At 36.9% G+C, this 26,624-nt stretch overlaps 4 protein-coding genes across 5 annotated transcripts; all 4 read left to right on the top strand.

The window, feature by feature from the left end:
• The first annotated feature begins 6,239 nt into the window (after positions 1-6,239).
• Positions 6,240-10,532, top strand: LOC117616779 (polygalacturonase At1g48100-like). Its single transcript, XM_034346190.1, has 7 exons — positions 6,240-6,677; positions 7,539-7,670; positions 7,774-8,001; positions 8,108-8,152; positions 8,261-8,468; positions 9,208-9,398; positions 9,958-10,532. The coding sequence occupies exons 1-7, from the start codon at positions 6,240-6,242 to the stop codon at positions 10,348-10,350; spliced, it is 1,635 nt and encodes a 544-aa protein (XP_034202081.1). The 3' UTR covers positions 10,351-10,532.
• Positions 10,533-11,018: 486 nt separating this feature from the next.
• On the top strand, positions 11,019-13,673 carry LOC117616781 (1,4-dihydroxy-2-naphthoyl-CoA synthase, peroxisomal). 2 transcript variants are annotated; one of them, XM_034346193.1, is made up of 9 exons: positions 11,019-11,473; positions 11,583-11,705; positions 11,863-11,964; positions 12,056-12,094; positions 12,256-12,354; positions 12,558-12,605; positions 12,707-12,802; positions 13,001-13,123; positions 13,221-13,673. In XM_034346193.1, the coding sequence occupies exons 1-9, from the start codon at positions 11,213-11,215 to the stop codon at positions 13,335-13,337; spliced, it is 1,008 nt and encodes a 335-aa protein (XP_034202084.1). In that variant the 5' UTR covers positions 11,019-11,212; the 3' UTR covers positions 13,338-13,673. The 2 variants fall into 2 exon arrangements, with proteins under 2 accessions (XP_034202084.1, XP_034202085.1); XM_034346194.1 differs by having other exon boundaries at positions 11,144-11,473; positions 11,872-11,964; positions 13,221-13,525.
• Positions 13,674-13,962: 289 nt separating this feature from the next.
• On the top strand, positions 13,963-21,164 carry LOC117616780 (phosphatidylinositol 3-kinase, root isoform). Its single transcript, XM_034346192.1, has 18 exons — positions 13,963-14,244; positions 14,335-14,437; positions 14,520-14,616; positions 14,768-14,926; positions 15,022-15,231; positions 15,480-15,658; positions 16,122-16,269; positions 16,695-16,790; positions 17,168-17,303; positions 17,481-17,602; positions 18,338-18,532; positions 18,656-18,826; positions 18,916-19,053; positions 19,274-19,428; positions 19,826-19,969; positions 20,123-20,270; positions 20,360-20,542; positions 20,904-21,164. Exons 1-17 carry the CDS (start codon positions 14,133-14,135, stop codon positions 20,495-20,497), a joined length of 2,451 nt encoding a protein of 816 aa, XP_034202083.1. The 5' UTR covers positions 13,963-14,132; the 3' UTR covers positions 20,498-20,542; positions 20,904-21,164.
• Positions 21,165-21,766: 602 nt separating this feature from the next.
• Positions 21,767-24,896, top strand: LOC117615486 (ADP-ribosylation factor 2). Its single transcript, XM_034344568.1, has 7 exons — positions 21,767-21,908; positions 22,442-22,604; positions 23,126-23,196; positions 23,349-23,468; positions 24,013-24,131; positions 24,215-24,296; positions 24,508-24,896. The coding sequence occupies exons 2-7, from the start codon at positions 22,457-22,459 to the stop codon at positions 24,511-24,513; spliced, it is 546 nt and encodes a 181-aa protein (XP_034200459.1). The 5' UTR covers positions 21,767-21,908; positions 22,442-22,456; the 3' UTR covers positions 24,514-24,896.
• Positions 24,897-26,624: the final 1,728 nt, after the last annotated feature.

Consider the following 26,624-nt stretch of genomic DNA (forward strand, 5'->3'; position numbering starts at 1 on the left):
CAAAAATGGTATGAACTACGCGCTGTTGGGTATCTTTTTTTTGGAATAGGGACCACTGGGATATTAAAATCCAGTCTGACTGAAACTCTGATTTGTCTGCATTCTGCACTCTGCAAAATAGAACCTGTGCATCATAAAAAATAAATCACCGACTGATTGGTGAAGTTTCTGCTTGCTAATTGACAAATGATTATATTTTTGTTAATCAGCCTACATATTTAGTGTTAACACAGTGGTCCTGGCAAGCAAATTTATAGATGGATTGAGTATAGATGTCGTGTGCTGATTGCTTGAAGAAAAACCAGCAATTCTGAACTGTTCTTTCTGTCGCCTCATTATTTTAGGAAAAATTCGATTGGGATATAGATGGAGAAGATGAAAATACAAAAGCATGAATCAGTCCTGTCTTTTTCTTCTCTCTGTTTTTGTTTCTTGCAATTATCATAAAAAGAAAAGCAACAAGGCAAGAACAAGAAGAAAGGGTGCCACTCCAAACAAGAGTTGGGCAAATAGGCATCTTAAGCTTGGATGAGATTGGACCCAAACTTCTCTTCAGAAACACACACAAAAAAACAAAATTCCAAATGCGGATGAAAAGGGGCCACCAAGATGACAAATTTGTCTATAGCCTATAATTTGAATTGGGTCCAGTCTAATAATGACAGGCCTGGTAGATAGGGTGCAACAAACCTCATACAAGTACCGCGTATGGTTTCAAAGAATGTAATGAATTTAGTTATATACCTATTCTTAGCATTAGTGATATATATAAATATCATACTATTTAATTTCTATAAATACACACAAAAAAAACTCAAAAAATAACAGTTTGCCTATTGAATTTAATTTTGATTATTAAATGACTTTGATGCCCTATCGAGTGTTTTGGATTTTTTTTTTTAATTTTTAATGAAGTTTTGGGGTTAATTTGTTTTAAGAAATCGATAACAGTTTTTGTTATATTGTAAATGGGTTGTGGGTGTGCTTCTAGAGCTCATTTTATGTAGGATTTTTTTAATAATTTGAGTCCTTATATTGGATATAATAGTGAATCTCCTATCAAACAAAGGCATCTATCTCCAAGTCATCACAAGATATGGCGACCTAATACAAACACAGTCTTTTTAGTTGCGAAGGGCCAGTCAATCGGCAAGCATAAGATACAATTCAAGTATGTGAGTGAGATTCAGCTGATCAAGGCAATGTGTCTATTTCCTCAACATACATAAGAATAGTTTTAATATCGCATGGGTTGTTTTGTCCTTGAATCTTGAATCCTGATTGTTTGATTACAACATATATGTGTGTGCACCACTCGAATGTACCAGATGGATCATGAAACAATAGACGCACGAATTTTTTTTAAATTTTTTACTCGCATTTATTAATGCAACAATGACCCCTTGGAAGCATTGAAAAGCAGCAAAACTATACCATGCTGATTTGACCGCACAGTAATGTCAATGCAGACAATCACGTTCTTGAGCATCGTCGATCAAGGAGACAGACTCGGTATTCAATTATTTTACCATGGACCATTTTTTTCTTTTCTTCTCTGGTGTGTTTTAAATTTACCATATTTTATATTGCAGTTTTCATGTTTTAACAGCCATATTCTAGAAGGTTAATTAGTAGGTCGTAGTACTGATGGTACTTGCATCATGCCTGATACATTCCAGACTGCTCAATAGGGATGCACATGTATGCGTAGTTACCTTGCACCGTCATCATAACCCAATTCCCAATTATGGTCTTTCAATTCTGATCAATTTATCCGTCTTGCAGTTATATGTTATGAAACGGTGAATTTAGTATTTCTGAGGGAGGTAAATTCGAATTTGAGTGAAGAGAACATGTTCACTGTCCTGACTAACTAGTTTAATTCACATCCGCTTCGAACGTGTGGTTTAAATTCACATTATTGTGTATATATAATTAATGTGCCTTTGATTATGAGCAAATGTGTGGCTTGGCATGCATGCATTATATGTTTGGTCAGAGGGAGAGAAGAGAAGCAACAGAGCAAAGTCTCAGGATCTTGTCCCCAAGGAAACAATTTAAATGGTGCAAGGGAACTTCGTCAGGGGCTCAAAGCGATCCGTGATTGTAGCTAGAAACTGCGGTTCAAGGTTAACTTCATACAAAACAAAGAGGTGGGGACAAAAGCGCTTTTGTCTTTGTGAAATATTTTAAGAATATGTTGAAATCATGGACATAAGCAAATTAATGGGTGTTTTTCAAACTGAAGAATTCACATGCACAACAATGTCACGACCCATGCCATGAGGAGGGCCATCACCCTATCGTCAGCATCTGAGCTTAGCAGCAACAACAATGAGAAACACTAAATGGGGAAGCTTTAGCTCTGATGCTTTGTGCTTTGTGAATAATAATAATATCTTAAATAATAGCTAGCTTATTAGCGTAGCTTAGCTTAGCTAGCTCCAAACTTTAGAAAGATCCGTGACCCTTTGCTTACAAGCTAATTTCAATCGGGTCATTGCCATCTGTAGGACCTATTTGACATGTAATTTGGATGGTGATATGTACTGATGTTATTGAAATGTGTACATGGTCATGGTAGGTTTTGTCAATTTTTGTTTGTAATTATCTTTAAGATCCACATTGGGACTAAGTAATTAGACCCCACTGTGATTAATTAATGAAAAATGCTTCTCTTATTATTCCGTAGGTAAGAACTCTTACATTCTTTTTAAAAACAGTTTGACATATGTGTTGATAAAATTATATATATATTTTTTATAAATTATTTTTGCACATGTATCAAATCAAATCGTAATTTGCAGAAATGAGTAGTATCTCTTTTCGAATAAGGAGGTAGCAGTATCCTACCAACTGCAACATATAGATTAATAGCATGAAGCTTCCGAGTTTTCCAAGGCACAATGTTTTTAGGTGATGGGAAAAAGTGCTTTTTCATCTCGTAAGTATTTGTATTAAAGTTCCAAAGGGCAACAATTATTGCATTCAAAGATTGAAAAAGTAATTTGATTAGATGCAGGGATGTAAAAATTAACTTTTGTGTTGTTGCTTTTATTCCCAATATTTAATTCAAACTATTCGCTTGTGTAAATCTCCTTCGAACATGACAACACGATGTATAGTCCAACCGAGAGACCAGAGCTTTCAGATCCATATACATACAAAGTGCACGTATCACCAAATTTACATGCAACCAAACTTAATTATATTGGATGGGACTTCTTGATCGCTTGATTAGTAAAATTAATATGATTAGCGGAGTTAATAGATGTTGCATGAAAAGTTTGATGCCTTGGCGAGTGACCAAAACATTGTCTCAAAATAATAATGGAAGAGAAGAAACCCTAATCATCTATTTGTACGCATGGAGGAGATGGAGAGAGATCACGAGAGGGCTCAAAAGTTCACGAGCATGAAATTTAATTGAAGCACAAAAAGACGGCTAAGAAGGTCGTACAGTAGCAATCCCATCCCCTCTCACTCCAAGTGTCCATATTCTATTCGCTATAATTGGCACCCAAAAAATTATTAATTAAAAATAAACAAACCAGCCAAATTGGGATTAAAAAAATAATGAAGAAACGTTACATATGTATATCATGTGTACGTTTGTTGTTTCTTATTGTGTAAGAAACATTTAATATAATTAATTATAATTAGTTTGTTGAGTTTATGGGGATTCATTTGACCTTACGTATTCTTTTTGTTTGATTATGATTGGGGATTTATGTGTAATAACTAAAATAATTAAAAACATGCACTGGTGCATAGACCTGCAGACCAACAGATTTGAGAATATGTCAGGGATTGACAGCAAATACCCAATTTTAACGGTTTTCAGCCCAAATTATAATGCTGCAGATTAAGAAGAGTTGTAATATGCTAAGCAATTTTAATTTTCCATTTGCGAAATAGAGATAAAAATTCATAAATACTGAGAAAAGTAATGTATGAGAGAGAAGAGAGAGCTTTTTTTTTTTTTGGGGGTTGGAAATCTAAGGGGAAAGGGACGGGAAGGAGGAGGTCAAGGGGCAGCTTGGGTTGGGTTGTGGGTGATGAAATTGAGGTGTGCATGTCATAGCTTCGCAGCTCTGGCATTTATTGAGATTCATAGCCACAGAAATATAAAGCAATAGCGATGGGGACGTTCATGGCCTAATGTTTTCTTCAAGCTTTAGCTACCTAGCTCTATTTGATGAATCATATGAGACACATCCAACTTAATTCAACGGAAACTAACCGTAAATATTCCAACTATATTCCCGCTGTTTTTTTAGAATTTTGGGAGGCCTAAATAGGGGTAAAACGGACCGAACAGACACGAGCATAGTAAGAAAGTAACGTAACATATATAACATGAAACATATCAAGTGAAAACTTAAAAAAATAAACAGGGAAGAAGAAAATAGGGGAAGGCCTAGTTTTAGTTGTTTGCACATGGCAATAAATATTCGAGAGATTTCCATCATGCACAAAGAATCTGATCAAATATCGAAGATGATCGATGCTGTTACTGCAATGTTTATTTATTAGTTTTTATAAATAGAAGTAACGCCAAAATTTCCGCACGCTGTAAGCCATTCTTTCTTGCTATTTTATGTGAAGTAATCTATTATTATCTGTCTTCCAAAAGCCAAAGCAAATCGCAAAATATTGGACATGTGACTTGAAAGAAAGAAATGTTTTCCAAATGTTTTTTTTTTTTTTTTGACAAATTAAATTCAATTATTAACAGTTGTTGTACTCTCCTTTGGATGCTTTGTACTATTTTTGTTATGCCCTCAGAATTCCGTATAAGCAGGAAAGGCAAAACCATGTGCGCATGGGGTTTTCTTTTTAGAGATTATCTTATTTAAACCCTGATTAATACATTTAATTTCAGTTTTTACATCATCATAATTTGTTTTGGAGTCACTCATACAATAACAGATTTTTTTCATATGCGGACGTCTGTTTTCTACTACTTCTTTCTGCTTTCCTCAATGTCTACAATAGTATCCGCATAGTAATAACGTTCAGTTGAGAGAAGAACTAATAGTATCCATAAGTTTAGCATGGTTTAATATTATATAAACCCAAATACAAATTACAATATTCATAGAAAAGAGTGATAATATAAAGATACCGTAAAAATATGGCAAAAGAGTAGTGCAAACACCCAATCCAACACTTTTAACTCAAGCCCTAGAACTATAAGACAAATCTCATCTTCTTATGAGAAAAGAAAGATTTAATTTCTTTATTTCCGCCAGCAAGCAAGCTCAAATAAGCAATAATTAAATGAAAGAAAAAAGAAAAAAATTGGGAGGAAATTGGAGCAAGTTCATTTGCAGCCATGGCTGCGGGTCAAGAAGACAAAGTACAAAGAAAGAGTAGCCCGTGAACGTTGCATGTGACCATAAAGTGCTGTTATAATCAGTGCCGGGCCTTGCCACCTAGACCCACTCACGTGTGTCCTTTGGCTTTTACATCCCCCTGCTAGCTTAAAATAATTTATTACTGCTTAAGCAGCTCAAAGCTAGAAAATAAAAACATTGCAGACACTGCAGTTGTTTAAACAACGTTAAAATTCGAGTTTTAGGTTAGATCAGTTGGCTAATGCAGTTTATCTATCCTTTTATATTCGAGTTCGATTCTTCTATTTATACATTAAAATAATTTAGAATATCGTTTCGTCAAAAAAGAAAACATTGCAGATAACCATATTGGAGGCCTTACAAAGAAAATCTCCACAAAATAACATCCATTTGAGATTGGTATGTTTAGCTTGCCATATAGTTGGTTATTAGGACTAATTAAATAAGATTAGCAGAGCACAAAGTGTTCGCATATAAGCAATTGAATGAGAGAGTTGCAACAAACAGCTGCAATATTGGCATGTGGCATGAGATGGGCCCTGGTTGCGAGGCAAAACAAATTCCAACTATAATTTCATACCAACTATAATTCACAAAAAAGAAAACATGGTAATTAATAAAAGAGAAGCAGAGGATGAAATGAGAATGAAATTAATAAATTCCTAGCATTATCAAAATTATGCGTTTTCCCTAGCTAGCTTAAGTTTGTCTTTTCTGTCTGCATAACAGTAATCTCATACTGCTCAAGTTCTATATAAACACAGCCACCACATCTTTTAGCTATCTAAAACTAAAGCAAGCCCTCACACACACAAACACACACCTCTGCCTCTCTCTCTCTCTCTCTCTCTCTCTCATTTCTATCCACATTACGCTAAAATGAGGGAGATTAGCTTCAGAAGCCTCACATTCATGCTTTTAATTGCCCTTCTGGTTTGGTCATCTAATTTTGAAGCTTGCATGGCCAGAAGAGGCAGGCATTGGAGGCAGAGCAGAGCTGCCTCTGCTTCTTCTGTTTCAAAGAAAAAAGGAAAAAGCAGTCACGGCGGCGGCAGTAGTCACCACAATAGTGGTGGTAGCAGTGGATCAAAACCCAAGTCCCCATCTCATAACAAGGCGCCATCTCCATCTCATAACAAGGCGCCATCTCCCTCTCATAACAAGGCACCATCTCCACCTCATAACAAGGCACCATCTCCACCTCAGCTCCCAAAGCCAAGAGATGACACTCCACCAAGCACACCGCATAAAGGCTCCTCCTCTTTCAATGTGCTGGATTTTGGTGCTAAAGGAGATGGAAGTACCGACGACACAAAGGTTTGTTAATTCATATGTGCTCTGTCTCTCATCATAATTTTTTATCTGTTTCTTAATTAAGAACTAATTAATCATGATCAAGGGCTAATTGAAAATGTTGCTCTTTTGAGCTCATCATGTCCATGAAAACGACTAGAAATTCCAACATGTAGAAGGATATCTATCTGTGACTCTGTGAGTGAGGTACTTGACAGGTAGTAATGGAAAAAGCAGCCACTTAATCATTGAGAGAAACAAATAGTTATTTTGGTAAACTTTATGCCTTTTGGATCAGTTGCACGTGACTGTTCTGGGTTGATAACTATAAACGACATGCGTCGGGTTAGATGGTCATTTTGCCCAAATTATCGTTAAGAAGCATTGTGGTCAATTTAATTAATTTTTATTGGTTTCATTAATCATTAATTAATGGGAGAGCATTTCTTGAACAACCGACTAATTTTGTTTTTAACTTTAGCAGTGATAGGAGAAAATGTAAGGTGTACAAAACTTACAGGTGAGCACAAATTATAACACCAGAAGAGGTTAAAGAGCAGAGACAACAGAACAGGCCAAACTGGGTGGGGCCCTTGGGCCCACTAAATAAATTTATATTCTCGTTACGGCAGTTGGGGTCACGAAAGATGATTCCAAAAATAGTTATATACAGTTTTGCTTTGTTGTAGTAGTTTAGAATAATTATTTTTTTAAAAAAAAGTTCTGAATTTAAGCGTGAATTTAATATACTATCGTCCTTTTTAATAAGAAAGATTTAAATAATAATAATAATAACAACCACAACAATCGTATTTTCTATGTTTTTAAAGTTACTTATTGTTACATAGTGTAACGAAGATATTTTTGCTATGGTGGAACGCGCAGGCTTTCCAAGCTGCGTGGGCTGCTGCTTGTAAAGTTGAGGCATCACAGATCATTGTTCCGGCCGCATACAAGTTCCTTGTGGGGCCCATCTCCTTCTCTGGCCCATACTGCCAACCAAACATCCTATTTCAGGTAAAAATGGATTAATGACTCCACCCGTATGGACGACTGTTGTTAGCATTTATCTAATTATCATTTCCGTTAAGACTGATGAGACGAATTATTAATTTCTCAGTTGGATGGCACAATCATAGCTCCAACAGACTCCAAATCCTGGGGTAAAGGTCTGCTGCAGTGGCTTGAATTTACAAAGCTGAGAGGAATAACAGTTCAAGGGAAGGGTTTAATTGATGGAAGAGGCTCATCTTGGTGGCAGGACACTCCCTATGGAGACCCTATAGATGATGATTTCAAGCTCATTGTGCCACTAAACAGCACAGCCCAACAACACCCGCCAATGCCGGTACTAAAACTAAACTTAAGATTGTCCATTCTAATTTATGCATTAAATCTCTTTGATCATCCATCTTAAAACTGATCATCATTCTGTGGCTCAAATTCTGCGGCAGATAAGAAGCGAGCTGAGTGGGAAAATGCCAAGCATCAAACCCACGGTAAGGACCACTTGGGTGTCAGAAACTTGAAGCTGATATGATCTTTGAGTCTTGACCATGCAGCTTCAGTAACATAATTGTTGTATTTTTTGTGTGGATTTTTCACAGGCACTGAGGTTTTATGGAAGTTTTAATGTGACAGTCACGGGGATAACAATTCAGAATAGTCCCCAATGCCACCTCAAGTTTGACAACTGCGCGGGAGTGTTGGTCCATGACATGAGCGTCTCGTCCCCCGGCAACAGCCCCAACACAGATGGAATTCACCTGCAAAACTCCAAACAAGTGCTCATCCACACCACCAATCTTGCTTGTGGTAACTACAATCCTTACTCTATAATATCTAGTCTCGGCAGTGCAATGTATCGGACTCTTATTAATACTTTGTTAATTAGATCTTGATACGTTAAATACATAAGTAAAACCTGCAGAATTATGGTGTTTGCTAGTAGATGATTTGAGAAATTTCATGTTCAATCTTATCCCGCCTGCAGCCTTATGCATTGGTTGGCATCTATCAACAATCCCTTACCACTAGGAGTTTGACACATGGCAACAGGCAATCTACTACATTCCAAGAATTATAGCCAACCTATTATATGATGATGCATTTCACACCCTTAAAACATCAGCGCGCTATCCAATGTAGGATTAGGTTTCAAACCCCACTGACAACTCTTGTTCTGTAGTACCCCTGAGCCTCAAATCAATATTTTGTCTTCATCAGATGTTAGAACTACTACCAAATTCCCCTGCCCTTCTGTCGAGTTCAGCTTAAATAGTGGACCACATACAACAAAGAAGAGATAAGAAATTCACATGTTTCAAGTAGAGCACTTCACATCACACTTTTGAGCAGTAATATTGATCATTCGTATAAACCTAACTATAAACTGAAATTTGCACATAAACGTTGCAGACAACACATGAAATAGGCACCAATCTGAAGGCAAAGTCAATTAGTATAACATGGATAAAAATGATGATCATAAGACAGGTTTACTCGTCAAGTATAACTAAGCTAAAGGCTCTTACATTCTAAATTATTTGTGCAGGCGATGACTGTATTTCCATACAAACGGGGTGCTCAGATGTGTACGTACACAATGTGAATTGTGGACCTGGGCATGGAATCAGCATCGGAAGTTTAGGAAGAGATAACACCAAAGCCTGTGTCTCAAACATCACCGTTCGAGACATCATCATGCACAACACGATGAATGGTGTCAGAGTCAAGACATGGCAGGTATGGATACCATCTGCAATTCCTACATGATTTTGGAACTTACCAAGTAATGAAATAAGACTGGTCCAGAATATGGTAAATGAGCCATGACAAAATAGCATCCATAGCCAAGTACAACACTTCTATTTTTAAGCAGAGCCAAGATTTAAACCCTTCATGGCTTGTTGAATGCCTCATTCAGGAACTAAACATACAAGTCAATAAAAATTTAAAGGGGTTTTAAAACCTCCTGATTATGAGTCATTTTAGACTTTCACATTTCAAACATAGAACTCTCTTCTACATAAAGGTTTTCAGAATTCAAAATAGTCTTAAGAGAAAGAAGAAAACGGAGATACTGTTTGATTTCTACCAAGAATAAAATAATCAAATGTTACAATCTCAGTAATCCATGCACCTCCAGCTAGATCCCAATGCTAAAAATGAGTCAGTCGACTCTTAAAGAATTGTGTTCTTTATGAACTAAATATTGGTTCTTCCAACACCTCAAATTAGTTACTAATGCTTGACAATTTACCTTTTTATTTTACATATACCTGATTCAATTCTAAATCTGCAGGGTGGATCAGGCTCTGTTCAGGGAGTGCTGTTCTCAAACATTCAAGTTTCTGAAGTTCAACTTCCTATTGTGATTGACCAATTCTATTGTGACAAAAGCCAATGCAAAAACCAAACTTCCGCTGTGGCTCTATCGGGGATCACCTATGAGAGAATAAGAGGGACATACACCGTAAAACCTGTACACTTTGCCTGTAGTGACAGCCTACCCTGTGTAGACGTAACACTAAATGGCATAGAGCTGAAGCCAGTGCAAGAGCAGTATCACATGTATGAACCCTTCTGCTGGCAGACGTTCGGAGAGTTAAGAACCCCAACTGTCCCACCCATTGCTTGCTTACAGATTGGCAAGCCATCAAGCAACCGAGTGAATTCAGATCATGATGTATGTTGAGATCATTTTAGTACTAAGTATATATATATTTATATAAGATGATGATGGTGCATTCGCTTTGTGTGGTCGGCATGATTTCCTGACCCCTTTCACACCATCAGTTTGTTTGCTCTATAGTGTGTATAATTTGGCAGTCCTAGTTTACAGGAATTCTTCTTTATAAGAGGCTTACATTTATTTCCCATTGTGATTACAAGAGAACATACGAGGAGGAAGGCGTGTTCTGGAACAATTTCTATATAAATCATGTATGACATTTTCATCAAAAAATAATAAATACAGAACTTGCATCAATTGCCTACAGCTCAAAAAGCAAGCAAATTCAATAAGCACCATAATAGTTGTAAACTAAGAAAGAAGAAACCCAAAAGAAAATTCATTCTAAAGATTTAAGCTTTAACAAATTAGGGACTGAAATCTAATCCAAAGCAGCAATTAAGAAAGCAACAAAGTTATTGATTCATTTCATTTTATAATTAGCACAATGGAAGCATCAGAAACCCATCAATGCAAGTTCACAATTTGTTTCACCTCATGATCCGAACAAAATTTTCACATGAAGTTTGAAAACGTACCGTTTTCGTCTTTTCCCGGGATTCCGATTTCTGAAATCTGAATGCACACACCCTGCTTGCAAATTGCAATTGGTTCCAATTTTAGGTCGTGGAGCACCAAAACGACGCCGCATTCTCTACCAGGTTTAGTGAACAACATCCAAAACGCACCGTTCTAGTGTTCGCGCCTTATCTTCTTTATCCAATCCAAAAGGCTCATCTTCAACCTCTCCCTAGTCTCCAAGTCCTGAACTTTACTCAACAACAGCTCCAATTCCAAAGTGTGATCTTTTCTCAGTTTTCCATCAATGGCTGAAAGTTCAGAGAAGAACCTCATGACCACCATGACTAGGAGAGTGGCCTCCATCGCTAACCATCTCAGACCTGTCCATTCACCTCCCAACTGCATCTCAATTTCTCTATCCAATGCTTCCATGAACGACACCTACCACCGGACTCACGGCGAAGTCTCCACCCACCAAATTGTTTGGGAAAATGTTCGTGACGATTCCTCCGAGGCCTTCACCGACATTGTCTACGAGAAGGCCGTCGGCGAAGCCATAGCAAAGGTCAGGCTCCTGAGGTTGGTTTTGATTAATTAATACTAATTACTGATTAGTTTGATATGGAGATTATGAGATTTGATATGTCACTAAATCTCGCGTTTTTTGTTTGTAGATTACGATTAATAGGCCGGAGAGAAGAAATGCGTTCCGGCCTCAGACAGTTAAGGAGCTCATTCGCGCGTTTAACGATGCCAGGGACGATGGTTCCATAGGCGTCATCATTCTTACTGGGAAGGTACCTCCTTCACGTCAAAACTTAAGTAAGGAAATGCATTATGGATGTAAAAGGAGATAATATTTTTTGGGGTTTGATTATGCTGTATGTAGCTAATAATTTGATGCACATATGTCAATTTTGCACTTTGTTTTGTTGGTAATTTTGATATATTTAGGGAACCAAGGCATTCTGTAGTGGGGGTGATCAGGCTTTGAGAGGCAAAGATGGTTATGCGGATTATGAAGATTTTGGTCGTCTTAATGTTCTAGATTTGCAGGTAAAAGAAATATTTTGGACCTTTTAAGTTTAGGCAGTGAACTAGCATTTGTTCTTCCGCTATATAAATCATCTCAATTTGCTATGTTTAGGTCCAGATTCGTCGTCTTCCGAAACCAGTAATAGCCATGGTATGCCCTTTTCAACCCACATTGCAAGTTTAGGGCTTTGTTGTTGTTGGACAGTTGGGGAGCTGTGAAGCAAAAATATTGCTGGTTGTCGAAAACTTTGCCAGCACCCCAAATTAGTGAACTACATCATTAACCCTTGTTTGTATTAAATGGGTTATCAGGTGGCAGGTTATGCTGTTGGGGGAGGGCATATATTGCACATGGTCTGTGATCTTACCATCGCAGCAGACAATGCTATTTTTGGCCAAACTGGTCCTAAGGTACTCACTTTATCATGTCCCTTAAATCTGGTTTTTCACAAGTAAAGTTTTGGTCAGGGTGCTACAGGAACTGATTGAACTTGGCATACTTGCTTTTTGATCACCATCAATCTTTCATCAGTCCTTTCATCTTCAATCTAGAGAATGGGTAAGAGCAGCATGCTAACAGCATATAAAACCTCCCCAACTTGTACATTTGGCAGGTTGGAAGCTTCGACGCTGGTTATGGGAGTTCCATCATGTCCCGTTTGGTAAGCATTGAAGTTGACTTCTGCTCTGAAATTACTTGTGTCAAATTACTTTAACTTGATATGCGGCGGAGTTCCTTTAATGAATGGTTTTGGTCAATCAGGTTGGGCCTAAAAAAGCACGGGAAATGTGGTTTCTGACAAGGTTTTACACAGCTGTTGAAGTTGAGAAAATGGGACTTGTTAACACTGTTGTACCGGTAAGTTCACTCTCAATGTGACGGAACCTGATTGTTGATAGTGTATGTCTTTTGTACTATGAATTTGAATGTACATGGCATCTTCCCGGAAAGTTAGCCTTATTTCATAAGAGATAAAGCAAATATAATGTTCATTTTCAATCGAAGTTTGTAACTCTGTACATGATAGCATTTTCACTGTTTTATACTACTATCCAGCTAGAGAGTTTGGAGCAAGAAACGGTTAAATGGTGTAGAGAAATCCTAAGAAACAGCCCGACTGCAATTCGAGTGCTGAAATCAGCTCTTAATGCAGTTGACGATGGTCATGCTGGACTGCAGGTACCTTCTATTATATTATCTAATATCTATCATACAACATGTAGTTTATATATGCATGGGTTTAACTGCTTCTGCTTGGCCAATATTTCCAATGTAGCAACTTGCTGGAGATGCCACGCTCTTATTCTATGGCACTGAGGAAGGTAACGAGGGGAAGACAGCATATATGCAACGTAGACGTCCAGATTTCTCAGAGTTTCCCAGGAGACCTTAATATCGAGCACTTTCCTTGTCATGGTTTTATTATAACTTCGGATAGCTTGCTCATTTGACCCTTTTTGGATGAATGGTTAGCTGTGTGAGAGGAGAATTGAAATCAATGCCCTCCCCCACCCCCACTTCCCCTCTTCTTTATGATTTATGGCTTATTTCAATTGCAAGTTACTTTGTCATATAATAAAAGGGGAGACAATAACTCTTTGATAGTTTGAGTTTCTTCAACTTTCAAACGAATTCTAGCTAAAATGGTTAAGAGTAATTATTCATGCACATGAGATCCTGGATTAAATCTTCCGAAATATTGCTCGTATTAAAATACAATAAGATTCAATTTTTGCACTAAGTTTCTTAGTTGAAAAAAAAAATCATATATAACTCAAAAAAAATCAGATAAAAATATATCTGTTGTTTCGTAGGGAGAGTGAATCATATAAATCCATAGAAAGAAAAAGAAAAAAAAAGAAAAAAGAAAAGTTCATGAACTTCGGAATTATTGAGTGCATCATATTGGGCTTTTGCCTGCCAGCTTAAAAAAGAAGCCCAGTCCAGTACGTTAACGACCCAAAACTCCTACCCGCTTCACGCTGACGTGGTAGCCTCCTTTCTCCAATCGTCCTTCAGTCCCCTGCTCCCTCAAAGCAAAATTCCTTTCAGTTTGCATTGCTCTACGCGACCTTGATTCAGAAACTTCTAAATTACGTTATTGACCTAACTCTAACTCCTTTTTCTCGCCAATTCGAATCCGGAAACCCTAATTATGAGAAAACAAATATCCTAAACCCTAGAAGAAATGAGCGGGAATGAGTTCCGTTTCTTTTTGTCCTGCGATATCAATCTCCCAGTAACCTTTCGGATCGAGAGGTTAGAAGGAACCTTGCGTCCGCCCAAGTCCCCTAGCTCTGGTACTTTCTATCTCAATTTTCCGTTTGGTTCCCGAGAAACTGTATCATTCAATCATTACTCTTCAATTCAGTTTTCTTTCTGCACTGCAGATGTTGATCCCACTTCCACAACAGAGGAGAGAAGAGCTGAGCTGTATGTGGAGTGCGCATTATACATTGATGGTGCTCCGTTTGGCCTTCCCACTAGGACCAGGTTTCTCCCCTAAACTTGTTTCTTCTACTTCAATTATATCAATGCTGTTATTAGGGATTTTGAATTTTATTTCTTCTGTTAGGTTGGAATCTTCAGGACCATTATATTGTTGGAACGAGCTCATCACTCTGAGTACTAAGTATCGAGACTTAACTGGTCATTCACAACTTGCTTTAACAGTATGTTAGCTGTTTCACTTCACATTTTAAACAATTAGGGCCAGGGCTTCAAGGCCAATTATCAATTTTCTATAACATCTGGCATATTAATTAATAATTATGTTTTTTTCCCCTTTGGTTTCTCTACTTACTTCACTTATTGGAAATATAGGTTTGGGATGTTTCATGCGGGAAGGATGAAGGGTTGGTTGGTGGTGCTACGATTCTTCTGTTTAATAGCAAAAAGCAACTCAAAACAGGGAAGCAGAAGCTGAGACTTTGGCAAGGAAAAGTAGCAGATGGGTCATTTCCTACTTCTACTCCTGGAAAGGTTTCTGATTACTTCCTTTGCAGAAGTTATTGAAATGGAACTTAGCTTTTTGCTTTGATGGTTTCTAAAGTGGTTTACGTTTTATTTTCCTGTAGGTTCCCAGGCATGAGCGTGGGGAGTTGGAACGTTTGGAGAAGCTTGTGAATAGGTATGAGAGGGGGCAGATCCAGTGTGTTGATTGGCTGGATCGCCTAGCTTTTAAAGCAATGGAGAGAATAAAGGAACGTGAAAGCTCTAGAAATGGAAGTTTGCATTTATACCTGGTTGTTGATTTCTGTAGTTTTGAGCATCGTGTTGTTTTCCAGGTAATCCAATCTGCGACAAGTCTTAAGTTATCAAAGTTACCTATCAGCTGATATTTAACTAGATCCATTTCGTTAGTTTTTTTTATAAGTCTAATATTTTCTTACCAGTAATATGTTTTCTCATTAAGAGTGCCTTAGGTTTTGACATTAATGTGCTTGTTATTATGTTGGTGGTATTTTTCTACTAGTTTAGGTTCCTTATTGATGGTTAATTTCCATAGCAGTAACCTTCATTTATTGGAATGTAGGAATCAGGGGCAAATTTCTTATTACCTTCCCCTATTGCTTCAACAAATGATATTGTTACTGTCTGGGACCCAGAAGTAGGAAAGATAAATCCGTCAGAGCACAAGCAACTAAAACTTGCAAGGAGTTTAACCCGTGGTATCATTGACAGGGATCTTAAACCAAGCTCCAACGAGAGAAAGTAAGCTTGAAATTTACTCTGAAGATTCATATGTTGGCTAAAAGTTTTTTCATAATCTTTATTGTCACAATTACTTTCAAAATGCTCATGTACTGCTGATTAATGGACTGGAGTTGTGTTCTACTTTTATGGTATCCACTGTAAATATGCAGATGTGTCTCATTTGGGTTTTTTTGTTTGTTTTTGTTTTTTGTTTTTTGTTTGTTTGTAGTTTAATGGCTGAATTATTTCTCATTTCATTTTGTGTCCACTTTTCTGTGTGGTTTTTTTATGATATAAAATTTCTTAAATTTATCCTTTAAAAAAATTATCATTTCATTTTGTTGTCGTCTTATAGATGGACCAGTCTTCTTAATTTAGCCATATTTTTTTTCTTTCAACATCACTGCTATATGTTCTTTTGGTTGATTTGTTTTCTAATAAGTTGGAGGTTTATCATTTTTTGCCTGCTTTTTCCTGTAAGGTCAATACAAAGGATTTTAAAATACCCGCCAACAAGGACTTTGAGTGGCGATGAGAGGCAGCTCCTGTGGAAATTTCGTTTCTCATTGATGTCTGAGAAGAGGGCCCTCACGAAGTTCCTCAGATGCGTTGAATGGAGTGATGTTCAGGTCTGCATTTCTATCTTCTCCTTCCTGCTCAGCATCCTCCTTTCTTAACCATTAGTTTATGTGCCATATTACTAGTGCATCACAGTTTTATTTAATTTTTATAATAGTATATTTAGTACTTATTTTTCCAGCTTATTCTATTGCTTATATATGACAAGGAGCTTGATATTTAATCCTAGGCCTTTGGTTTAATTCTGTTTCATCACCAGTAAGCTGCAGGCCAGCTGCCGGTTAGGATTATTGTAACTTTGGCAATGTGCATGGTGCTGCACTGAAATATCAATTCTTTTTTACATAAGAAATTAGTTTCTATGCGGATCTTTTGTTGATATCTATAGTTGATCAATACCAGATTTAGTATTTTCCATGCTATCTTTTATTGATGAATACCAGATTTCAAGATGTCCATTTTCATTCGTTTGCAGGAAGCAAAACAAGCATTAGAACTGATGGGAAAATGGGAAATGATTGATGTCTGTGATGCATTGGAGCTGCTATCTCCTGTTTTTGAAAGTGAAGAGGTGGGTGTGTGTGTGAAACATCTGAGCTGCTGTTACATGTCCTCTGTCACGTAAAACTGTTGCATGGAGGACTTCTTTTTACTTCCTACTCTTGTTAAAATCAAGTTCAAAATCCTGATAACTAGGACTTGAAGTTAATCACATCTATTGGTCTGCTACTGAGCTCCGTCCAGAGCCATATATATCTGATTATTGATTAGGCCAAATATGGGATCGTAAAGAAAGGAGAGAGTTGCATCTTGCATCTGTAGTATAGGCACAAACTATAAAGTCCAAGCTTTCATTGGAATGCTAAGCAATAGGATATGATGTCTTAGATAAGTATAATTCTGTTGATCTGGGACTGAGTAACGCCTAACTTTAATACCTGCTACCAGGTTCGTGCATATGCTGTCAGTGTTCTTGAAAGAGCTGACGATGAAGAGCTTCAATGTTACTTACTTCAACTGGTTCAGGCTCTTCGGTTTGAGCGCTCTGATAAATCTCGCCTTTCTCATTTCCTTGTGCAACGTGGTATGTGGACAGATACTATCTTCATGTATATACGCACATGCACATACCTTCATGCTACTTATAATGTTTTTCTTTGGAGTGTGTGCATGCATGTTCAAGTGCTACACACTTCAGTACTTCACAGTATCAGAAGTTTAATTGTTCATGGCATCCTGATTGTGTCTTTGACTCTGACAGCATTACGAAACATTGAGTTGGCTAGCTTTCTACGCTGGTATGTTGCTGTGGAACTTCATGATCCAGCTTACGCCAAGCGTTTTTACTGTACCTACGAACTACTGGAAGAGAATATGATGAAGGTGAGAGTTTATAAACTTCTGTCATGGGGTCACTTGTTGTGTCTGTTTTTCTTAGTGTATAAATCTGGATCCAATTCTTGAAGAAAGAGCAACAAAAATTGGTGCAACTTTGACACATTAAAATAACATAAGCATTATTACTGTGGATTCTCCAACCATGAAAGGGAGTTTTTGGGATTGCCCATTTATTGGGCAGATATGATAATGCCTTTTTTAGATTCTTAATTGCTGAAGCCAGTAATGGAAAGGAACCCCACACTAGAGGGGAATTTTCTATAGAAGGCACATGGTTCTGTGCATTGACAAGCCACAAGAAAGGAATGCAGGAATATTGCTAGACTTCTTTTCTTACAGATTATAATTGCGTTGCTATACCTATCCATATATAGGATATGGGTCAATCTACACCAACCTTTACACTGACTCGAGAATATTAAAAATCTATAAAATTATCCCATTCCTATCTTTTCCATATTTTATATTTATAGACACTCTCACCTAAAAGACAATAAGGATAGGAGTGAAATGATTTTTGTCTTATTTATTTATTTAAATTTTCATGTCAGAGTAAAGGTTGGTGTTGATTGACTTATATGATTCTTGGTTGTTTATGGATGAAGCAAAGCAATGTTCCACCTATTAAACTTGGTAATAAAATAATGGCTTCATGCTGGTGAAAATTTTCGTTTGAATACTTGTCTCTGCAATTCAATAACCATATCCACTTTACAACAGTTGGCAGCTGGAATGCATGGAGATGAAGATGGATTTAAATTGTGGCAAAGTTTGGTGCGCCAGACAGAATTGACTGCACAGTTGTGCTCAATTATGAGAGATGTAAGAAATGTACGTGGCAATACCCAGAAGAAGATTGAAAAGCTTAGACAGCTGCTTTCTGGTCTTCTTAGTGAACTTACGTATTTCGAAGAGGTACTACTTTGGTTAATGTTACTTGTCTACTGATCTTGTTTATCTATTAAACTATGAGTTCCATATAACCTCTCCAATTGTATCATTTCCTATGTTGACTGTGTTGGTCTATGAATTTTCTAGCCGATAAGATCACCACTGGCTCCAGGAGTCCTCATCACTGGGATTGTGCCATCTGAGTCATCAATATTCAAAAGTGCCTTGCATCCTTTACGTTTGACTTTCCGAGCAGCAAATGGGGGAAATTGCAAAATCATCTTTAAGAAGGGGGATGATATTCGCCAAGATCAATTGGTAAGTATTCACCTTCACACAAGCACGCTTGTGCGTGTGCACATGCACAGACATGAGACCCTGATTAAATGGATCTGTGGTTCCTCTAGGTTGTTCAAATGGTATATCTGATGGATCGATTGCTGAAATTGGAAAATCTTGATCTGCACTTAACTCCATATAGGGTTCTTGCGACTGGGCAAGATGAAGGAATGCTGGAATTCATACCATCCCGTTCATTAGCACAGGTATTAAGTCCTTTAAAGATGCCTCTTGGATGGAGATGTCTTCTCACTGCTTACAGTAATTGATGTCTTTGTTTTGTTGTATCTTGACTTGTTTACTAATTTTGACCACAAGAATGTTAAACATGCTGTGTATTTTCTTTCAGTTTTGTTTCCAAATGAAATATTGTCTTGATCATAGCCTGTAAAATTGTTATAATTGGTAAAATGTTCTCCTTTCCAGATTCTCTCAGAGCATAGAAGCATCACAAGCTACCTGCAGAAATTTCATCCAGATGAGCATGGACCGTTTGGCATTACTGCCACCTGTCTGGAAACATTTATAAAGAGCTGCGCTGGCTACTCTGTCATCACATATATACTGGGCATTGGAGACAGGTGAAGATTCAAAGATTATCATGTGCATTGAAACTATCTTGATCGCTAGTTTACTTTTCTAGTACATGTGTTCAAAATATTCTTGTACTCTCAGAAGGAAACTTTGTGATGTTACAATATTATAGGAAAACCATCACACCTAAAAGAAAAGAAAAAGAAAACAAGGGCTAAAGAGTTATGAGCATTATACAAGTTTGGAACATAGGATCATTTTCTTTGCTCAAGTTCTATATTTCTGCCATATGTATAGTCAACCATTCTGAATTGGTTAATTGTACCAAATATTTGCACTGTGTATCTTTTTATTATTATTTTATTTGTTGGCCTGAAGTACTATATCTGCACCACGGCTGTTGATTGTGCATTCAGCATATTTTAACATTAGTCTTTTCTGTAGGCATCTTGACAACCTTCTCCTTAGGGATGATGGACGTCTTTTCCATGTTGATTTTGGCTTCATTCTTGGTCGTGATCCAAAGCCATTTCCACCACCAATGAAGCTATGCAAAGAAATGGTTGAGGCTATGGGTGGAGCTGAAAGGTACTTCATAATTAACTTCCTCTCTTCGATGCTTTTATTTTTTTTCGTGTTTGCTAGATGGAGTTGAATTTATGACATGAAATCCATATCATACGGGGTGCAACATTAGCATACAAGAATGCAAAGGGTTGATTACATTTATTCCTAGTGCAGCCAGTACTATACCAGGTTCAAATCCTACTGTTGTGAAGCATACAACATTATTCGCAAATCTAGTAACCTAATCTTGAACCTGTTTCATCTAATGGCGGGTTCCAACATTCCTGACATAGCTTCTGATCCTGAAAAAGGCATCCTCAAGGTTCTTTTATGACTGTAATCTTATTTTTCTTTTCAGTCTAAAAAATTATGTCCTTTTGTTTTGATTTCGACTCTTTTGATATAATGTAGCTCCAGGAGAAGTTCCGGTTGGATTTGGACGATGAAGCCTGCATACATTTTTTCCAGGATTTAATCAATGAGAGTGTTAGTGCATTGTTTCCTCAAATGGTCGAGACCATTCATCGGTGGGCTCAATACTGGCGCTGATCCTCAAAATAAGTTCGGTGTCATCTACATCTTTGAAATCTATCGGTAATTTCTACTTCTGTTCTTTCAGTTTTCAGTTGTTGCATTCTCTGCAAAAGAGTTCAGCTCATTTTGAACCTTGCTGTCCCTGATGCTGGAGTGGGTTTATTTTTTTTGGCTGATTTTATTGTGTGTGGCGCCCGTTCTGCATGTATGTCTGTATTTGAAATTTTCTGATCTGGAGCTACTTTTTTAAATGGACTCAATGGAAACCCTCTTTCATGGTGTGGACGTCATTAACATAAGAAATTCATATGAATAAGTTTTCGTTAAATAATATACATTTCAAATTCAGATCTCTTACTCTAGATGCATAAATCCAAACACAATAAAATGAATTTACGTAAGTCATTTCATTTTTTAACAGGTCCAGATCTGAGAGCTCCATCAAGATGAAAGGGATATGCTTGAAACAGAGGAAGCAATATTGTGCATAGCTGTATATAAATTGTATTTTTCTTTCACCTTCTGGTGTAGGTTTGGTCAAAGAAAGACTCAAGATGCAGCATGTAACTTTTTTTTTTTTTTTTTTTGGGTAGATGCAGCATGTAACTTAAACGACTAACTTTATACCCCAAAAAAAATAAACTTAATTGAATACCTGTATATAAATTAATTGATTTACTTTTATGCCGTATAAGTTGCCAAGTAGGATCAATTTGTAACACGGTTAATATGTTTGCAAATATTCACACAAAGGAGAAAAATTATGCTAATAATTGAAAAATATTATAGAAATACAGATATCAAATATAAATTCAGATGAAAAGGTCAAGAAATTTAAAAAAAAAAAAAAAAAAAGAACTTGAACTGCATGTCGTTTGATGCGCATAGTTTATTTAATTTTAGCTGCACGTTCAATTCTGTGCCTCTCAAAATTGAAAATTGACTTTGAATTTGAACCACCAGCGACGCTTTTTCTTTTATTTATCAAAATTTAAATATTTGTCTGAACAATTAAACCCGTTTGGTTTGGTGGTGGTGACTCCTTTGCATTAAATCCTACGGAACATTTAAAAAAAAAAAAAAATTTAAATCCCACGGAACATTGTTAACATTTGGGGGGGCGGGTTTGGGATGAGTCTGGATCTGCCGTCGTTCAAAATCATGCAATAAAATAATATTCATGACTTGGCGGTTGCTGATTGGGCAGGCTATATCACCCGCAGGCTTAACATTTACGCTGGATATCAGGGGCATTTTCGTAGTTTATTCCAAGTACAGAAAATAGTCTTGGAGTTTATAAACCCCCTAGTTGACGATCCTCACCCCCACACATTCACGCGTTGATTTAAAGCTTCTCTCCCCTCCGCTCTCTCCCTCCCTCGATCTCCATCTTTAACTAAGATCCCTCTGCGAAAACTCATCGAAGGTAAAATCCAAGTCTCAGATCTCGACCTCTCTTCTCTTGCGCTTCAACAATTCTCTGAATTTTCTTGCATTTGATTCATTCTCGGTTCGATTTCACGACTTTTTCGTGCGATTTTTGTTTTGAATTTCGCACTACTTTTTTCGATTCTGGTCCAATTTAATGTTCATTTCGTGCCTGAATTCCGTTTAGTTTTTTTTACTCTGATCCGAAGATCATGTGTTTTAATCATTTGGATCTCTATGATTATGCTCGAATTTGTTAATGCTACTTTTGGTAGTTCAATTACAATGCATGAGGAGCTCTCATGAATTTTCTGCATCTCTATGGTGTTAGCTTAGACTTTGTCCCCAGATCCGCTCGATCTGTTGCTGCATGCGCATAATTGCTAGTTTGAGTGCTCCTATTGCCTAGTTCTAAGTTAGATTTGATTAGATGATATCAACTGCAATCGTTTGGCTCCAGAGCGTTATACCTTTGTCTTTGTCAGTGTTTGATCTGTTGATGCAAATGAATTGGTGCCTCTCACTGTGTAGGGATCCACAGCCGGAATGGGGCTTACATTCACGAAGCTTTTCAGCCGGCTTTTTGCCAAGAAAGAGATGCGAATTCTGATGGTTGGTCTTGATGCTGCTGGTAAGACCACCATCCTCTACAAGCTCAAGCTCGGTGAGATCGTCACAACAATTCCCACCATTGGTGAGTTCTTTCTTCCTCGACCAAGGCAATTCTGTGCTCATTATTGTTATACTTCATAGAATTCTGCATATGAAGATCTGGTGGAAATGAAATTGATATGGCTTAACTATGATGTGATGGAAATGAAATTGTCAGACGAAATTGCCAAATATTGACGTGTATATTCTAATTAATTTAATGTTAAATGTTGCTTGAGATCTGAAAGTAGAATGTTGTTTCTTACATGATTTAATAGCAATGGTGATGATTATCGTGCCTGTTTATTGTACCCTGAATCATCTTGAAGTTCAATGAGTTTGCAACTAAGATTATCTTCCACAACTTAACTGTTATTGAAGTTTTCCCCTCTCTTTTTTGCCAAGAATGAATGCAAATGTAAATGTTTTGGTCAAAACCTAAGGGGGCGCATAATTTTTCTTCCCTATCCTCTGTTTGCTTTCAGTTTGAAGATTCTCCTGTTCCTTTGTAAAGTTCATTAAATATGCAATTTTAGGATTAAGAAAACAATACTTGATTGACAGGGTTTAATGTGGAGACCGTGGAGTACAAGAACATCAGCTTCACAGTCTGGGATGTCGGGGGTCAGGACAAGGTATGAAGTTTAGTTCTTATTTCCGAGTGATGTACAGTTATTAAAAGAAGTTTAAAGTGATGATTTCAGAGTTTGTTATACTCTTTTTTTTTAATCTATACGGCTTTGGAAGATTTGACCATTGTGAATGAAAACCCTTTCTTTACTTTCAGATCCGACCTTTGTGGAGGCATTACTTCCAGAACACACAGGGTCTTATCTTTGTTGTGGACAGCAATGACAGAGACCGTGTTGTTGAGGCAAGGGATGAATTGCATAGGATGTTGAATGAGGTATGTTTTATCTCCCTTTATTTGCACATTCCAGGATGTTGTAATTTGTGCCAACTTATTTTCAAATCTCATCCTTTCCTAGCTTCAGTATATGAAATTTAGGATTATGAATGGACTTGAAAACTTGTAGATTATAAGAATACATACAATGTTAGGTCTTCTACAAAATAGAGATGATAAAGATCCACCTATATTTCTGTTGTTGGAACTGATCAGCCAGTGGCTTAAGTGGCAGCATGCTTTGCAATTTGGTGGTGTGCTATTGATGCGTGTTGGATCTCGGCAAATTAATCATTGTTTTTTCTTTCAAAATGAACTTATTAGTGAGGAAATTAACTGCTTATTCTATAGACATGGCTAATCTTCTATGCTGTGTTGGCTTTGAATTGAGCAATTTAATTCTTATGAATTTGAAGGCTGAATCTTTTGTTCCTGTTACCTGCCCCATTTCACTTTCCAGGATTTATCTGATTGATGTTGTAGACATTGGGATAATTTATATTCTGTTCCATATTTTAGCTTAATTTGAATAATCCGGTTTCAGGATGAGCTGCGAGATGCTGTGTTGCTTGTATTTGCCAACAAACAAGATCTTCCCAATGCAATGAATGCTGCTGAAATTACTGATAAGCTTGGCCTCCACTCTCTCAGACAGCGTCACTGGTAATCTTTATGAGCTTCATTTCCCTTGTGTGATTCATTTTTTTAACCTTTATTAGTCTAATATGGATTGTGTGGTTTTCCAGGTACATCCAGAGCACTTGTGCAACCTCTGGAGAGGGTCTATATGAGGGGCTGGATTGGCTCTCCAACAACATTGCTAACAAGGTACACTATTTTCTATTTCACTGTTTTTAAAAATTTTGAGCATCATGGCAGCCTTTGATGTTGTCTGACTTGCATGACGGTTAAATTCTAAGTTTGAAGGTTGCATATAACAGTTCTCTTTGTGGAAATTCAAATAAGTAGTTAATTATTGTTTGGAACTTTGTGAGATACGGCTTCTCCTTCTGATTTCTTATATTCCTTTTAATTGCAGGCATGATCCTATTGGGGAGTCATTTTGTGGACTGGAAATTCTGGATGCAGGGGTGAATATTATCTAGTTCTTTTTTTCTTTGAGACAAGACGATCGAATTGTTGTTAAATCATCTATTTCTTCCTTCTGGGAGTGGTCTTTTTCATTTAGGACGTTTTAATGGTTATATTGTGATAGAAAGAATGGTTGGTCAAATGTATACATTTGAGCTTTTGGTTGGATTTTGGATACAGTTCGGAGTTGTAATTGGATTTCAATAGATGCCTCCTTTTTTTATTTTTATTTTTTTCAAAACTGCTCTGAGTTGTAATTGGTTTTGGTTGGATTTTGGATACATGTTTCAAATGTATACATATTTCCGAGAAATGCAAAACCACACTTGAATTAAAGGAGCTGCTTATTAATTGGGGTCCCATTTTTTGGTTCCTTTGGTTTGGGACCCTCCAGAGGAGAAGGGAGACCTCACACTCATAATAAAAATCCCATTTTTGTACCACTTGGAGATGATAGATAGGTGAAGGTTGTACACAAATATCCCCACATAACAACAATGTTTGTATTTTTGTTAATTAGTGGATCCAGGTTATTTTGTAAAGGGAGATTTACTATTATACCCAATATGGGGGTCCAAATTATAAAAATATCTCATATGAAATAGACTTTAGAAACACACTCAAAACTCATTTATAATATAACAAAATTTTTTTTAACTTTTTATAAATTACAAAACTGCCATCAATTTCTTAAAACAAGCTCAATTCCAAAACTTCATAAAAATACCTAAAACACTTAATAGGGCATCAAAGTAATTTAATAATTAATATTAAATTCAATAAGGCCTGCTGTCATTTTTTGAGTTTTATTTTAGTTTGTTTATAAAAATTCAATTGTATAGGATTTATTTATAATATTAATACTAGAAATGAATATATCACTATATATCTCTTTCGTAAAGCCGAGAAAACTTGAGAGCTGTTGCACCAGAATTAAGAATTGGATGGGCAGGGCAGGCCAATTTTCCTTCACTCATTTTTGGGCAGTCAGAAAAGTTGAAGGCGCATGCTTGTCCATGGAACTTTATATTTGGAGACCTCTCCTCCTATTACATGAGAAAATTTTGTGTCAAAAGTCGGCCCAAACCAGACTTAAATTGGTTTGGGTTGGTCCAATTTTTTCGGGTATTTTAGTGAAAATCTTAATCGGATTAGACCAAATGAACAATTGATTTCGGTTATGGTTTTAAGTGAGAACCGGGCCTAATCAGACTATGTATAGCCCTAGTAAAACGGAAATAGCATTTTTTTGCTATCCCTTCTAAATGGAAAAGTTATTACGCATGACATATCGTGATTGACCGAAGATAACAAAATAGTGTAGGCCAAATTAAAGCTCAACTTGTAGGCCAAATTAACTCATAATAAAGATAACCCTCTGCCAATGAGGGTTGGTACAGTTGGTAAGGTCCTTGCACTGTGTGTAGCCCCATTAGTGTTCGAGTCCAGTTGCCAGCAATTCTCGTTGGTGCGTGATTTGTAATTTCCTACATAAATCCATATTGATGATAACTGGCAGTTGGGTGTCACGCGTAATTCTTTCAGACTCGAGATTGTGGGTTTGCCCTGGTGCTGGTGGTGAGTGAAAGTAACCAATATCCCCATAAACTTTTTTAGTTCATTTAAAAAAAAAAAAATAAAAAAATAGCCCTCTACTCTTGCTCTGCCATGCCATTTAACTTGCATTGCATGTGTATTTGAAGATTGATCAAGATTGTTGAGCAAGTACGTATGATCCAAGCATTTTTCTTTTTCTTTTTCTTTTTCTTTCTCTTTCTCTTTCTCTTTCTCTTTCTCTGTTTGTCCTTCCAGTCATGGTAGGCCCAATTGCCTATTCTGCTTAATTCATGGAGACATGATTCCACTTTGGGGTTTCAGGACTGGTGTGTATATATCAAGCTTATAATAATAAAAGTGATATCAAGTGACAAATATGAATATATTACCAAGTTTTAATATCTACTTTTGGACCAAGTTTTTTAATATCTATCATATCATTGCTCAGCGAATATAGTAGTAGTTTATGTTTCTTTTTTCTTTCTTAGTGCATGGTTATCCATAGAT

The sequence above is a fragment of the Prunus dulcis genome, chromosome 1, assembly GCF_902201215.1.
Source record: "Prunus dulcis chromosome 1, ALMONDv2, whole genome shotgun sequence".
NCBI classification, from domain to species: Eukaryota; Viridiplantae; Streptophyta; class Magnoliopsida; order Rosales; family Rosaceae; genus Prunus; species Prunus dulcis.

Bases quoted from the DNA above. Each gene is read 5' to 3' on its own strand.
- LOC117616779 (XM_034346190.1), top strand. From the start codon at position 6,240: ATGAGGGAGATTAGCTTCAGAAGCCTCACATTCATGCTTTTAATTGCC. The intron at 8,469-9,207 runs GTAACTACAATC...TTATTTGTGCAG, and splicing joins CACCACCAATCTTGCTTGTG to GCGATGACTGTATTTCCATA. The intron at 9,399-9,957 runs GTATGGATACCA...CTAAATCTGCAG, and splicing joins TCAGAGTCAAGACATGGCAG to GGTGGATCAGGCTCTGTTCA.
- LOC117616781 (XM_034346193.1), top strand. From the start codon at position 11,213: ATGGCTGAAAGTTCAGAGAAGAACCTCATGACCACCATGACTAGGAGA. The intron at 12,355-12,557 runs GTACTCACTTTA...TACATTTGGCAG, and splicing joins TTGGCCAAACTGGTCCTAAG to GTTGGAAGCTTCGACGCTGG. The intron at 12,606-12,706 runs GTAAGCATTGAA...TTGGTCAATCAG, and splicing joins GTTCCATCATGTCCCGTTTG to GTTGGGCCTAAAAAAGCACG.
- LOC117616780 (XM_034346192.1), top strand. From the start codon at position 14,133: ATGAGCGGGAATGAGTTCCGTTTCTTTTTGTCCTGCGATATCAATCTC. The intron at 15,659-16,121 runs GTAAGCTTGAAA...TTTTCCTGTAAG, and splicing joins CCAAGCTCCAACGAGAGAAA to GTCAATACAAAGGATTTTAA. The intron at 18,533-18,655 runs GTACTACTTTGG...TGAATTTTCTAG, and splicing joins AACTTACGTATTTCGAAGAG to CCGATAAGATCACCACTGGC.
- LOC117615486 (XM_034344568.1), top strand. From the start codon at position 22,457: ATGGGGCTTACATTCACGAAGCTTTTCAGCCGGCTTTTTGCCAAGAAA. The intron at 22,605-23,125 runs GTGAGTTCTTTC...CTTGATTGACAG, and splicing joins CACAACAATTCCCACCATTG to GGTTTAATGTGGAGACCGTG. The intron at 23,197-23,348 runs GTATGAAGTTTA...CTTTACTTTCAG, and splicing joins ATGTCGGGGGTCAGGACAAG to ATCCGACCTTTGTGGAGGCA.